This window comes from Ursus maritimus, unplaced genomic scaffold, assembly GCF_017311325.1.
Source record: "Ursus maritimus isolate PB19 unplaced genomic scaffold, ASM1731132v1 scaffold_9, whole genome shotgun sequence".
Lineage (NCBI taxonomy): Eukaryota > Metazoa > Chordata > Mammalia > Carnivora > Ursidae > Ursus > Ursus maritimus.
In genome coordinates, this window is record NW_024427107.1 from 55,023,526 (window position 1) to 55,038,225 (window position 14,700).

Sequence of the window (14,700 nt, forward strand, 5' to 3'; positions counted from 1 at the left end):
TTTAAAGACTGCAAATGAAATGTCTTTCTTGAATAAAAAACAATAGTGGATAATGTTTATTGAGTGCTTATTTTGTATCAGACACTACTAGTAGTGCTATAAGTTAAGTAATTCTCAAAGCAACTCTATGAGGTAGGTGGAGTCAATATCTGAATTGTATGGACTAGGAAGGAGCACATAGTGGTTAAGTCACTTTAATAAGGTCACACAGCCTGGACATAGTTAAATCGAAATTAAAACTCAGTGTTCAAACTCTAGAATCCAATACTTAGCCACCACCCCACAGTGCTGACTTTCAGATCTAGGCATTAGGTGTCCATTACACAGAAAATTTGCAAACTTTAAATTGTATATAAAATTTTAAATATAGTGATTGTTTTGAACTAATCCCTCAACAACCCTTTGCAGTAGTTATACTACTTATTAATAATACTAATATTTATATTTTTTAAATTTAAAAGATGAATAGAGAATCAGCAAAATCGCTATTCTTTCCATTTTCTCAGTGAATTGCAATCCTTAGATTCCTTGTCTTTACCCTACTCTTACCTGTAGGCTGGGACCTTGTTTTATGTATCCCTTAAACCCTTCAAATCATAGATGATCCCTTAAACACTTCTACATCATCACAAAAGAATGAGACAAACATTTTTGAATGCCTGATTGAGTTAAAGGTTTATTGTAGATATTTTTTCCTTAGCTCCTTGAAATATCTCTATCCCATGTGCCTGTATAATGAGGCTAAAAGCAAAGAAAACTAGGAGAAAATGTGAAGCAACAGGGCAAAAATTTACAAATATAGATGCCATACTTTTAGAATATCACAATTACAGTTTTGACATCTATTTTTGAGATTTTTAATTCATCAATATAAAATAGGGCAATGCCCTTATATGGATGTTAAAAAAATAGATTGCAAAATAGGAAATTCATCAGTAAAATAATAGTAGATACTTGCATACTCATTACACAAAGACCATTGTCTGCTCTGTTGAACTTTTTAATCATCATAATCATAATCCTATTTAGACTTCTGGTTCCTTTATTAATTTATAAATTATGAGTGTTTACATCATAAATGCCACAGAGTTGTGTTGGACACAAAATGGAAGAATGATTTTTCAGCCTAGCGTATTTCCTGGCACAAAATAAATACTCAATAAATGTAGGGAAGGAAGTTCAAAGGGACTACATAATATTTCATCTGAATGTCCTATGTTCAGTTAGCTTATCTATATTAGACACTGGCCATTTATATTATAAGAATGCATGGAAACAGAATAACAATATATTCAATTTGATTCAATAAATATTTATTGAGGTCATGCTGGGAATCAGGTTCTAGCTGATATTTTCAACATAACACATACCATTAAATCTTTATAATAACTACAAGGAGGGTATTATTTTAATTTTCTAGCTTAAGAAATTTAGAATCAGAGAAAGTAAACATCATATAATATAGTGATTAAAAGCCATAGGGTATATAGTCTGACTGCTTGGATGGAATCTCATTTCTCCACCATTTATAGGTTCTGTGTTTTGTGTAAAATGATTAAACCTGGGGCTCAGTTTCTTTTTTTGACAAAATAAGTATAATAACATCAGCCTCTTCATAACATAGTTAACTAAGCAATAATGAATTAATCATGTAAAGGTCTAAAAGCAGTGCCTGCCTGGCAAGTTGTAAGTTTACAATAGGCATTATTAAGTTTATTGTAGTAAACGAGACTTAGAATCCAAACACAGGATTTCTGTTATCAAAAGCCCATGCTTTTTTCATGAGCATTTACTAAAAAAACAGTTACAAAATTTTAAAATTTAATGAGAATAAATGGTCTTTTTAATAATATTATTTCATTATTGCTCTAGTGTGTTTGGAAAAGGAAGTGACCAAGCAATTCAATCAAGTGGGGAAAGAGTATGTGATGTAATGCGCACTAGGTATTATATAAGACTGATGGATCAAAAACCTATACACCTGAAACAAATAGTACATTATATGTTAATTAATTGAATTTAAATTTTAAAAAAAGAATAGCTTATGAAATAAGATTAGCTGAGTGGATACGTACTTTGGCAATACGGCCTTTCATTTCTCCAACTCCAGGTACCATTAGGAAGACATTCAATAGAAGCAGGACCCAGTCCATGATAACCAGGATCACAGCTGAAAACTACCTTAGTTTTGTATTCATAATGGGAGCCATTCACAATTCGCCATCTTCCATGCTCCAAGGTAAAGGAATTGATGCTTGGACATGTAACAACTGTACGAAAACCAAGAATAGAAATGTTAATCAGTCATGCCTATTCTATTTCTTAACTGCATCTTGTACCTATTCTATCCTCTACATCACCACTACCTTAACTCATTCACTATTGTGCCAAAGTCCTTTAACATTTTTTAAAAATTTATTTTCCATGTCAATCTTTTCCACTCCCCCAGCTCTACAGCATTGCTGGAAGTTCCTTGAATATGTTACACTATTTCACACTTCAAAGTCTGTGTACATATTATCCTGTTTACCCAGAATCTTTATTACTGCCTTACCTCTACCCTCTACTTTCTTTTCTTTTTTTTTTTGTATTATCATATCCAAATTTATTCCTTAATATAGAAAGACATGAAATGTATTTTAGTGATAAATCATTCCAATTATATTAATTTGTTAAAAATTTCTCTTTTCTTTGAAGCTGATTTAAAAGTATCCTTTTTGAAATCTTCCTTCCCTTTTTTACGAGATACAAATGACAGGATGTAGGAAAAAAGGAACCCTGGTATAACTGGTGGGAATGTAAACTGGCACAGCCATTATGGAATATATATGCAGAGCCAGTATGGAAGATCCTCAAAAAATTAAAAAGAGAACTACCATATGATTCAGCAATCCCAACCTGGGTATTCATCCAAAGGAAATGAAATCAGGATCTCAAATATCTGCATGCTTATGTTCATTGCAGCGCTGGTCACAAGAGGCAATATATGGAAACAACATATTCTCATTAATTCAGAAATTTTGGAAGGACTGTATTTTGAGGTAATCTATTTTATGAGAATGGTGTTTTTGTGCAAGAGTTGTAAACTTTGGCTAATTCAAAACTTGCTCAGCATAAGATAAACAGAAGCATTATTCAATACCTATGTTAAGACTGTACATAATTTAACAACTGTCATTTTAAATGAAATGACAACGAAGTTGATATGTTAGTATTAAGTGAGAAGAAATAAATGTAATATAGAGACAAACAAAAAACCTTATTTAAGCCAACATTTTCCAATTCTTTTGCTGCCAAATATTTTAACAGAACTATTAGCTGTCACCATTACATAATATTCATTTACCTATTAAAGTAGTAATGAAAGCAATGGGAATACTCTAAATGTAAGTAACCTGAAGAATACTGATGAAAGTTGAAAGTTATAGATCATTTTAGCAACATCTTTTGTCCTTATAAAAATCAGAGCTGAACGTTTTGGAATATAATTTTATTAATGATAAATCCTTAATTTTTTTTTCAAGGACATATACAGAAAGTACATGTTAACTGATGAGTGAATTTTTACGAAGTAAGTGAAACTTTGGTATGTAAAATAAAATTCACTTTAATTTTTGACATAAATATTCTGGAATTTATGTCCTTATAGTGTCTTCTAATTGTTCATAGTACAAGACAGCTTAATTAGTTTTTATTTCCCTCTTAGACATCACATTTCATTCCAGGGATTAGTTCTAAAATTTGAACAATACATAAACTTTTAAAGCATACAAGATGAAATAGAAACACAAATGATACCATTTCCTTCACACACATACCAACACAGCGAGGGGTCTTGTTATGATTGCTCCAAGTTCCATCTGATTGACATATGGCTGTGGTAAGTTCCTTAGATGACAATCTATATCCATCATTACAAAAATAGGTAACTCGGGTTCCTACCAAGTAGTCTGTTGTGAGTATTCCTCCATTTGTTGGAGCTTTAGGAATCCCACAGGAAATTGCTAGAATGAATACATGTACAAAATCACAGAAACAGAAAAATACTTAATTTAGTAGATAAGGCTCTTTAATTGTAAAGCATTTAAAACTATTTGGGATTTTATTAACTCCTCTGAAACAATTTCAGAATATCTCCTAGAAAAGCTTTCCTGAACCATAACTTTTTGAATAATTTATTTCAAACTCCTATTGAATTTTTTTTTTTTTATTGGTGAATCCATACATTATTAATGCTTCATTTCTGGGTTTCTTACTCGGTTTCTTGTTAGTGTGTGCATGGTTATCAGCATTCATATAGATTATATGAGAATGAAAATTGGGTAAATATAAAGTGTATCTAGAGCTAATGCATAACTGGGCCACCACACAGCAAGTTTGGTCAATTAATCAGATAATTATTAAAGACTGTAAAGGTGTTGGTAACTAATACTCATCAGGACTTTGCCTGTATCAGGAATACAATGCATAGATGCATATATTTATTTTAACTGGAAGCTGGATATTGCTTTGTCTTAGGTCCAAACTCTATGTGCTTGGACACCATCCATAGATTATCATGTGATCAACACGTTTAATAAATATAGGGCCTGGACATATTGTCTTAAAACCTAGGTTGAATCATCCTGCATTTCATTGATATGTCTTAGATGTCTTGCTTTTCATCTACAATAAATCTGATTTAGGTGAAATTAGTTTTCCCATAATGTGATGATTACAGTAAAATTTTTTATTTACTGTATTGTGTATCAGGTATTTTCACATCTCATAAATTCAAATGACTATACAGATACACTCTAAGATCGATTGCCATCTTTGCTCTACAAGTACACATGTGCATCTCCAAAAACAAAGAAGAAACATAAGCTTCCAACAAATATATTTGGCAGCAAAGCCCTGATTAAAATGAGATTATGTGTATCTTTTATATCATATTCAGATATGTATAAACATTTGTACATATGTCTGCACAAAAATTAGTGTATTTGTTTATGGATACAGCTCCACAACCAGCTGGAGTTATGTAACATCTGGTATATGTACTGTATTACCTCTACAAAATCAGAAAATTTCCGAATGCTGACCTATCTAGTCTTCTAGGTTTCCTATAAAATATACCAGACTTATAACTACATTTTCTCATATTAAAAGAAATAACAGAAAAATATGTGTTCGGTTTTAGTATTTACAGACTTGTGTTCCAGTTACCTATCTTTCATTTCAACCTAAGATTATTTCAACTTTTTTTTTCTAAAGATTTTATTTATTTATGTGACAGAGAGACAGCCAGCGAGAGAGGGAACACAGCAGGGGAGCAGGAGAGGAAGAAGCAGGCTCCCAGCAGAGGAGCCTGATGTGGGGCTCGATCCCAGAACTCCAGGATCACGCCCTGAGCCGAAGGCAGACGCTTAACCGCTGTGCCACCCAGGCGCCCCAGATTGTTTCAACTTCTTTTAGAAAACCTACCACTTAGGTGTTTAATTTTAATTAATCCATGTGAATTTTACTATGAAGTGGAATATTTTAGTGAAATCTGTATGAAGTTCACAAGATTGAATGGCAGACTCCCTACTGGTGAACGGTTTGATCTTTCGTAATCGGATAACCTGCAAATAATGAACAGAAGAGCAGTAACATTGACTTAAAAATTATACAAGCAATCTCATATAATTATGTTATTATCCCTGCTATCATGCTGCAAACATAAATGGTTCCCTGATGTCTGTTCAGGCAATGTTGATATTTCCACTTAGGACTTTTGGGAATTTCAATTTGTAATAAGTCATCTCTGTACTGAACCCCACCGAAGACTGTGTATTTACTGATTTTTTAAAAAATCAACTATACATTATTGGAGTAGTGGAGGTTTTGAACTTAGATCAAAGTAGAAAGGAAATAAAATTTAAAATGAACAGGTTTCACATATGTGGTCAGTATAAAATGGCTATATTTTAGACCTAAGAAAATGGCAACACGCTCAAATGATAGCACGACAACTATGCCTATGGGTAGATTACATCTTAACTTCTTAGGTGTAAAAAAAAAATCAATTTCAAAAGAACCATCATCACTGAGTGGCTGTCACAGAGGCTTCTCTACAGAACTCTCGGAAGAACACAGATTAAAAGTGAGGCAGAGAATGCAAAGTGACTGTTCCTACATAACACTGTACAATACCCAGCTGCATAGTGGGATGAGACTGGTTCCAATTCCTGAAGGGGAGGAAATCAGTGAAGGGTTATTTGATGTGCAGACAAATAAAACACCTGCCTAAACCCAACTAGAAATAGAAGACCAGATTTTCTATCTTCTACTGTGTTCATCTACTGTAACTGTTGCTCAAGCAAATATATATGAGGATATATAAAGAAACTGAAGAAATAAAGAATAAAAATGACTGAAGAATATAAAACGTGGAACAAAACGAAAATTTGCATTATGTGAATAGCTCTTCCCAATGACATTTAGCCAGTTCATTTTAATTAGCTATGTTCAAATACAGATAGGTCACATGCAGCAAAGGTTTTTATTAACTAATTAATCTTTTAAAATTGTTTCAATGATAATGAGAGATCAATTTTGGAAATGGCTCCTTGAATTATAAACATGTTATCATTTTACTGTGCCAAATATCTTTTTAATTTAATTTAATTTAATATTTTGATTTAACTCTTCTTTTCCAAACCAATTCTGGGAAATACTAAGCATTTGTGAATACTATTCATTAGTCAAAGAAAAGCAGATGTTTTGATAGTTTATTGAAATGTATCTAGTCAGCATGAAGTCAGCTTTTTCAATGTTGATAAGCCATTAAGGGTATGACTTTTCACAGAATTCTAATAAGTGATTAGTATTTCTTGCATCAACAGAACGAGGAAACAATAGTTCTTTCATTTCTCATTTATTTGTACTTACCTGTGAGAGTTATCTTTTCATGAATTAAAATTACAGTTTAACAGGTAAAAGAACCCATTTCAGGTGTTTGGTAATATCTATGCTTATTGTAACTTGCTGATGTTCAATTTTAAATTTTAATTGTTCTATTTTATATTTTATTTGTTTTATATAAATTCCTTCTGATAAGTAGATTATAGGTAAGACCTATTATTTATTAACTGAGAATATTCTGCGTTTTTTAATGTGAGGGTTCATAGTTGTTTAATACCCCTCTTCATACTGGGTAGAATAAATCAAATATAAATTTAAATTTCATATGGAAAAAATAATGTGATATGCTAAATATTAAAAATTTTCAAAGTCCAATGACATTAGATTTTCTTATATAACTGATGTTGCACTTGTCTTTATGACTACACATAGCTAAGAGACTACATTTTAAAAACAAGATCTAATCCAAAGATCTAAAATATGCCATTTGTTGAATAGGAAGCTTGTCATTCTGTTTGCTCTGACAGTGCCTCAATTCTTAAAATACAAGTGAAAAGGAAAGACCTATCTCTGTTAAGTTAGCTAAACAGTGAAGAAAAAACGATGTGGTGGATGGCTGGCTACATTTTCTTCTTTTAAATTTGTTGCTCTGAGAGCACATTTTTGCACGCTCAGAGTGAAAGTCTTCAGTGACCCTGCCCACTCTTATCCTCTCTTTTCTCTCTGCAGACTCCACACTAAAGCAATCTCCAGCTCTGCGTCAATCATTTTCTGACAGCAAAGTAATGGGAATGGTAGATGTATAAGTAAAATGTGTACAGATAGGGGCACCTGGGTGGCTCAGTTGGTTAAGCATTGGACTCCTGATTGTGGCTCAGGTCATGATCTCAGGGTTGTGATACTGAGCCCCATGTGGGGCTCTGTACTGGGCATGGAGCCTGCTTAAGATTTTCTCTCTCCCTCTCCTTCTGCCCCTCCCCACCCCACTTTCTCGTGTGTGGTCTCTCTCTAAAAAAATAATGATAATAATAATAATAAAATTTATAAGTATACACAGGTGTATGAGTGGTTAGAATAAAGGCATTAATCACACAACAAATGAAGAAATATAAAACAATGTGTCTCTTCTCAAATTTATCATTCTGCATGTTTAAGTCTTATTTTCAAGAGGGGCATCTATAATATGCTTCTGAATATTTATATTTTTGAAAGTTTCAATGATCCAAATGCAAAAGTTAAACAGGGTTAATCTTTTATTAATGTGTTTTTCCGTTTGGGGATAATATACTTCACCTTGACAAGCAGGGACCGGCGCATCCCATGCATGATACCCATAGGAAGACTTTCTGCACACAGCACTGCTTTTCCCAACAAGTCGGAAACCTCGGTCACAGGCCCAGCGGACCACACTATTAAGTTGTCCACCTGTCTGACTGATGATGTATCCATGAGGTGGAGATTCTGGTGTACTACAGTAGAAAGCTTTTCAAAAGACAAAAGAATCACTGTATAATTAATAAATCAGAAATGCTTTACAATCCAGCATTGTAATTGCCGCCTGTGTGAATTGTACTTCCTACGAACATCATATAATCTATTCTCTTGACAATCTGTTGACATAACTTTTGGGAGACAAAACTAACTCCGAACTTTTTATCATCACAGAAGAGGTTTGAAATATACATATTTTTAACACCCTGGCAGTTCAAAAGCCCTACAAATATTTCAGTGAATTTTGGAAGCTGTACTTTTTGTAATTTGAAGGACCTAAATGCCACAGTCTTGGTAGTAATATTTTAGAGCATGTTGTTTACATGTAACTTTGAAGTGATTTCGAGACACCTGTATCATGTTAGGTCATGCATTTCATTTTGGTTGCTGTCTAAATAGACCCCCCACATTCCATAGTCCTCTCTCCCAGTTTATTAGAGTCTCCATGCTGTCAAGAATGCTTACATATGGTGATAAAAATGTCAATAAAATAAAACTTTCTTCATCTTCTGAAGTCTGAAATGTCAAAAGATAATGTCAAATGCCTTTTTCATATATATGTACTTTTAAGACTATTCAGCCTGGCAGGATCCATTTACCCTTTGAAACTTCAATGTATTCATCTGAGAAAAATAAGACTTTAGTGGTAACTAGGAAGAAAGAGTTGGACTTGGAATATATATGTCATAACCTATTATTTCTAAAAGAAGAATATACAATATGTCAAGCTATTCTTGGGGTTAAAGTTGTGTTTTCAATATATTTATATCAAAATTTATCATGAATATCAACATAAATAAGGATTTAGTCTATAATATAGTCAGTTTAATGCTTATAATTGATTTGAATAATTTCCCTTTAAGTTATTATGATCATTAAAACTACAATTTGATGTGCTGACTTTTAAATTCCATCTTTTGGCACAAATTTAATAAAAAGACATTTATATTGTTCATATGACAGAAACATAGATTCAAATATGAAAAAATATTTAATGATGACTGGGGCATATATTTGAATTTTTTTAAACATTTCTTCTTTGCATGCCTAATAACATTTTAAAAAAAACTTTAATACAAATCTATTGTAGGACAAAATTCATATAGATATTAGTACTGTGATATTAGTGAAAAGTCAATTCTAAAATGTAAAAGACAAATTGTTAAAATTAAAATCAAACTATCATCTTATAGTTTTAAGAGTAAACAGAGAAAAATTAATTTGTACACTATATATGCCAACTTATATAAAAATGAGTAAATATGAGAGTACATTTTAAGGACTAAAATTCAAAATTTATTGATGTTATGTCTAGAATTGTTTTGTCAGAATTGTTTGTAAAATATTTATGAAAGTAATTTTCAGTTGAACTGATTAGCAATGAGCCTTGGCTTGGGGAGACATGGTCCAAGCACTGTACAGAAAGAGATGCCGGATTAGTTCTCAAATATCCTGTTATTGAGCACATAGCCATGCCTCTGACATGATTTAGGATGGGGGAAAAAAAGGAATATAATCTTTGTACAATGAAGAACTATTTATATACACTTACTCAACAAGAAAAGAAAATTATTGGCTCAGAATCATTAGACCTTATAAACAGGAATGCATACAGAAAAGTTATTTCATCTTGATATTGAAAAGGATTTTCAGCGCATATCTTTCTAAATACTACTCAGTGAAAAGCAGTAATGACAAAACAATTCATTTTTTCAAAACTAAAGGTTTTTAATGATGTGTTGGTCATTTCCCTTTCAACAATAGACTTATTTAGGAAGTATCATAAATAGATGGAAAATAACAAAAACAAAGATTTTTACCATGGAATGTTCATCTTTTGTTTAACCTTCTCATAGAAAGGACTTATTAAATAGGTCAGATAGCACATTTGAGCAACAATGTTACTCTTTTGTGAGAATGCAAAGGAAACAAATCTATTGGAAAAAAGCATTCACAATATCAGTTTAACTTATAATTAACATATATAAGTCATCTATATCCTAAATGCTTTTAATCTTTTCAAAAATCCCAAGAGGTAGGATTATCATGACAGTGGGGACACTGAGACACAGAGAGGTTACACAGAGTGCTCAAGAAGCCTCAGTGGAGGAACTGTGATTTAGATTCACATCTCATTGAGTAATGTCTGTGCTTGTGCTCAGTAGCCACAACCATACTGAGGATGTAGGTGAGAGGTGTACTGAAGTTGTATCGCATACCTATATATCTTATCCGGAAGCCTTTTTTGTTATTGCCATGATCTGCTGACCACTGGAGAAATACTTCGTGACCATTGCTTGTTATATTAAAAGCAGAAGAGTAATCTCCACTGAGGGAAATAAGCACCGGACTTTGAATATTTGGTCCTTTGGAAAGAAAATAATACAATTTTAGACACAGCTGAACAATTATGTTCCAACTTATCTTTAATATTTTATATATTTAGAATAGTATTATATATGGGGACATTCCTCCAAAGCCAATTTATTTCATCAACAGTAACTTAAAACATGGTCTCTTTGTTTAAAACATTTAATTCCACAGCTGAAGAGTCTACAATTTGTAAAATAATAAGATAACTACAGTTTTCACATGGTATGTAGATAAACTGGATGTTGATACTTCTAAAAATAATTGTAAGATAAAATAAAACATTAAGAGCAGTTATTTACACTTACATTTATCTGCAAGTATAACTAGAATAGTTGAACTGAATTTCTGAATATGCAGTAAATATAAACCATGGTTACCATCATACACCTGAAGAACATCAAATTCCTTTTCCGTCTGGAAGAACTCTACAAACATGCTGATATTATATCCTTTTTCTACTGAGATGCTCCAGGCACACATTTGAAGATTTGGGTAACTGTCAGGATATCCAGGGCTCAATATGACTCCTGTGGAATCTAGCCGTAATTCATTGGCGGGGCAGAGCACTATCAAAGAAAGATATCATTAAATCATGCTAGTCTTTTAGACCTAAGCGAAAACTGCATTTTAAACACCTGGTACTCTGCTTTCATGTCTAATAACTATAAAGGAGACAATACTTTGAATTATATGTTAGAAGAGATAATTTGTATTAAGCTTGCAGCTCAAAAAATGGAGAAATGACCCAAAAATTATGGTACCGATTTCCTTTTTTTTAATTACATGGAAGAGTCATTACTTTTCTGTATAATAAATACATAGATAATTTAAAATAAGACATTTATCTCCTGTATTATAAATACATAGATAATTAAAAGGTAAGACATTTATCTCCTTCGATTCCTCATCTTCTTATGTCCCTCCTCCTGCCTTTCTCATCTAGGTCTTTGCCTGTCCTTTTCCTTCTTTCTTTCTTTTTTTTTTTTTTTTTACTCACTCTCTTCTCTCCTCAAACTTTAGCTCACTCAGGTATGTAGGGCCAGACAAGAAATTGTACTCTTTCAAGAGTATTTATTCTGGGCAAGGCTACTCCCGATCTCAGAAATGTGGTTAAACCATGAAAATTTTACACAATTTTAGGTTACCAATTATCTTTCAGTTCTTTGTGTGAATGAGCCAGGCATGGAAAAACCAAATATAGTTGCTGGAATATAAATGACTAGATGAAGGATTTATATATTCATCATTTCCTGGATGCAAGGACAATGAAATATTTTGAGTTATAAAGTCTCCATGTGGTATAAGGATGGAAAAGAATAAGCAAACTACTGGATTAGGGCAGCATGTAATTGCTCTTTAATCAAGTTAATAACTTGAAAAGAAATAATTCAAAAATAGAAGCATGAGAGACTATGGACTCTGAAAAACAAACTGAGAGCTTCAGAGGGGAGGGAGGTGGGGGAATGGGATAGGCTGGTGATGGGTAGTAAGGAGGGCACGTATTGCACGGTGCACTGGGTGTTATACGCAACTAATGAATCATCGAACTTTACATCAAAAACCAGGGAGGTACTGTATGGTGAATAACATAATATAATAAATATTTAAAAAAAAATAAAAGCCACCATAACTAATAATGAGATGTTTGGAAATTGACTATAGAATATAACAGAGTTAAATATAGTAAAAATACAACATCAAATATAGAATATAGTAAAGCTAAAATATGTAAGAGCTGTTTTATTTTTTCATTTTTTGGCTTTTACTTCAATTTGAGACACTTGCTTCTTGGATATGATTTGTAGTTTTTTCAAAAATAATTAATTCAAAAATAATATTGCAGTAAATGGCAGCAGGTCATTCTCAGTCTAAAAAGAGGAACCTGAGCATTGCTTTTCACAAAAGGACGAATATTTAAATAAACAAAAAGGTTCACTTGACAGTTAGAAATGGAATGGAAAATTTGAGTCAAAGATGAAGAACATTCATGAATATATAGCTATGGCATATTGAAATGATAGATGTATATAACTGTATGAGAAACTAAGTTTTAAGGAAGGGTTTATTTAGTGTGTGCTCAGCTATTTAATACCTCTGGAATACTTAGCTAAGTATTTTTTTTGGGTTACTGAGCATGTTACTTCGTCACAAAAACCATTTAGCAACTTCAGAATTTGACACAAAGTCCTCCAAGTTCAGTCCTTGCCTACCGCACCAACTTTGTTTCCTGCTGCTCCGCCACTGAAATGAAATGCTCCAAACCTATTGGATGAACTACTTACAGCTTTTTGAACTCTGCAGATTCCTTCATGCTTCTGTTTCAAATGCCCTTCTTTCATCTGCTGCATTTGAAATGTTAGTGCATTTCAACGCCCAGATGAAGTGTCTCATCCTTTGTGAAATACTTCCTGAACCTCTCCTCCATCAACCTGAGCAGAATTGTTGATTTCTTTCTCGGTGTCTCCGTAATGTTTGCTTCTATTATTGCAGTTAGCAATTTCATGGCTATTTCCTTATATTTTTCTTGGTCTCCCTTCCTAGGCTCTGGTTATTGAAGAGCAAGTGCCATGTCTTATTCATGTGTTGGCCCCAATATTCTAACTGAATAAATACTCCATATTACTTTTGAAAAACTGATATGATTCAATATAATTTGTGATAAATACACAAATTAACCTATTTTCATACTATTCAACACATATTGGGAAGCCCAACAACTGTCAAGAATAAGAGACATATTTATTGATTGTGACTACATGTTAAGACACTGTTAAGCACCTTTTGTGCATTATGTCACTTGTCACAACAACCTTGGAAAATGTGTACAATTTTTACCCCCATTATACATATGGGGGAACTGATGCTCAGAAAGTTTAAAATGCATAAAGTATCACAGGTTCAGCTGGATGGACTCCACGTTTTAACCATCAAATATACCATCCATTTTACTTCATTTATATCAAACACTTTAAAGAGCAAACCTTTTAGAACTGCTTTCCATATTTTAAGTGTGATATAGAAAACTAAAAGGATAAAGGGAAGAATAACAAAATGGATGCAGCCCCTTTAGGAAAAGTGAAAAAATATTAAATAATTTAAGATAGACTAAAAACAATGCATATTAATTCTAACAGACTTCAAAAAGAATGACTATTTTAGCAAGCTTGTGAATTAACTCAAATAAAGAAAAAAAAATGTAAAGTCAGAGTTTTGGCTTAAGTAACTGGTCAATTAATTAATATAGTAACACTGCATAACTAATTCTGAGGGATGATTTATTACTTTTTAGCTTGTATCTGAAGTGTCATTATGAGATAAAAATTAGTCTTATTTGTATTCTCCATAGTACATAGAATAGAAGAGTTGCAATTATTAATTATAGGAAATTCTGATTTTAGAAACAAAATATTGAAAGTCTGAGAGGTGAGGGATTATTAAATAGCTGGTTATCTGGATTGTTTTATTTTAATTTTTAGAAATGTATTAAATTGGGATCCAGATACCAAAAAAAAAAAAAAAAAAAAATTAAGTATTGCCGTCCAAGAGCTCACAATGTATTTATATACTGTGGTCAAAAAAGAAGTCCTGACATGTAATAGCTTGTTCACAAATTCCTGTGTCTGCCCAAGTTTTTTTCTGTATATAACTTCCCAAAAGGCTAAAATTGTATCCTCCACATTCACATGTCTAAATGTCTGAATATGTATCCTACATAATCCAAAGTAGCTAAAAGGTAGTCTTGTATAAAGGAGCAAATTGAATGAATGACATTAAATATCAAGAATACAGGTGATAGACTTCAGAAAATCCAAACAACTTCAAGATGTTCTAATGTCATTGACTAAGAGAAAGGAAAATTTTCACATTGGTGTTAGTTTTTACATCCAAACATGTCTTTCTGTAAAGCCCCTTGTGAAACTCCTTCCATTTTATTGTAAGGATTCCAGT

The 14,700-nt window shown here is 32.4% G+C and overlaps 1 protein-coding gene across 3 annotated transcripts in view; it reads right to left on the bottom strand.

The window, feature by feature from the left end:
* Positions 1-14,700, bottom strand: part of CSMD3 (CUB and Sushi multiple domains 3) — a 1,145,609-nt gene that overhangs the window by 67,504 nt on the left and 1,063,405 nt on the right. For 2 of the 3 annotated variants that reach the window (XM_040625739.1, XM_008689272.2), the window contains 5 exons: positions 11,130-11,318; positions 10,599-10,745; positions 8,182-8,370; positions 3,819-4,004; positions 2,076-2,270 (listed from right to left, as the gene is read on the bottom strand). In XM_040625739.1, the coding sequence (XP_040481673.1) occupies positions 2,076-2,270; positions 3,819-4,004; positions 8,182-8,370; positions 10,599-10,745; positions 11,130-11,318 (906 nt within the window). The remainder of the gene's footprint in view (positions 1-2,075; positions 2,271-3,818; positions 4,005-8,181; positions 8,371-10,598; positions 10,746-11,129; positions 11,319-14,700) is intronic. The other variant, XM_040625738.1, reaches the window with a different exon arrangement.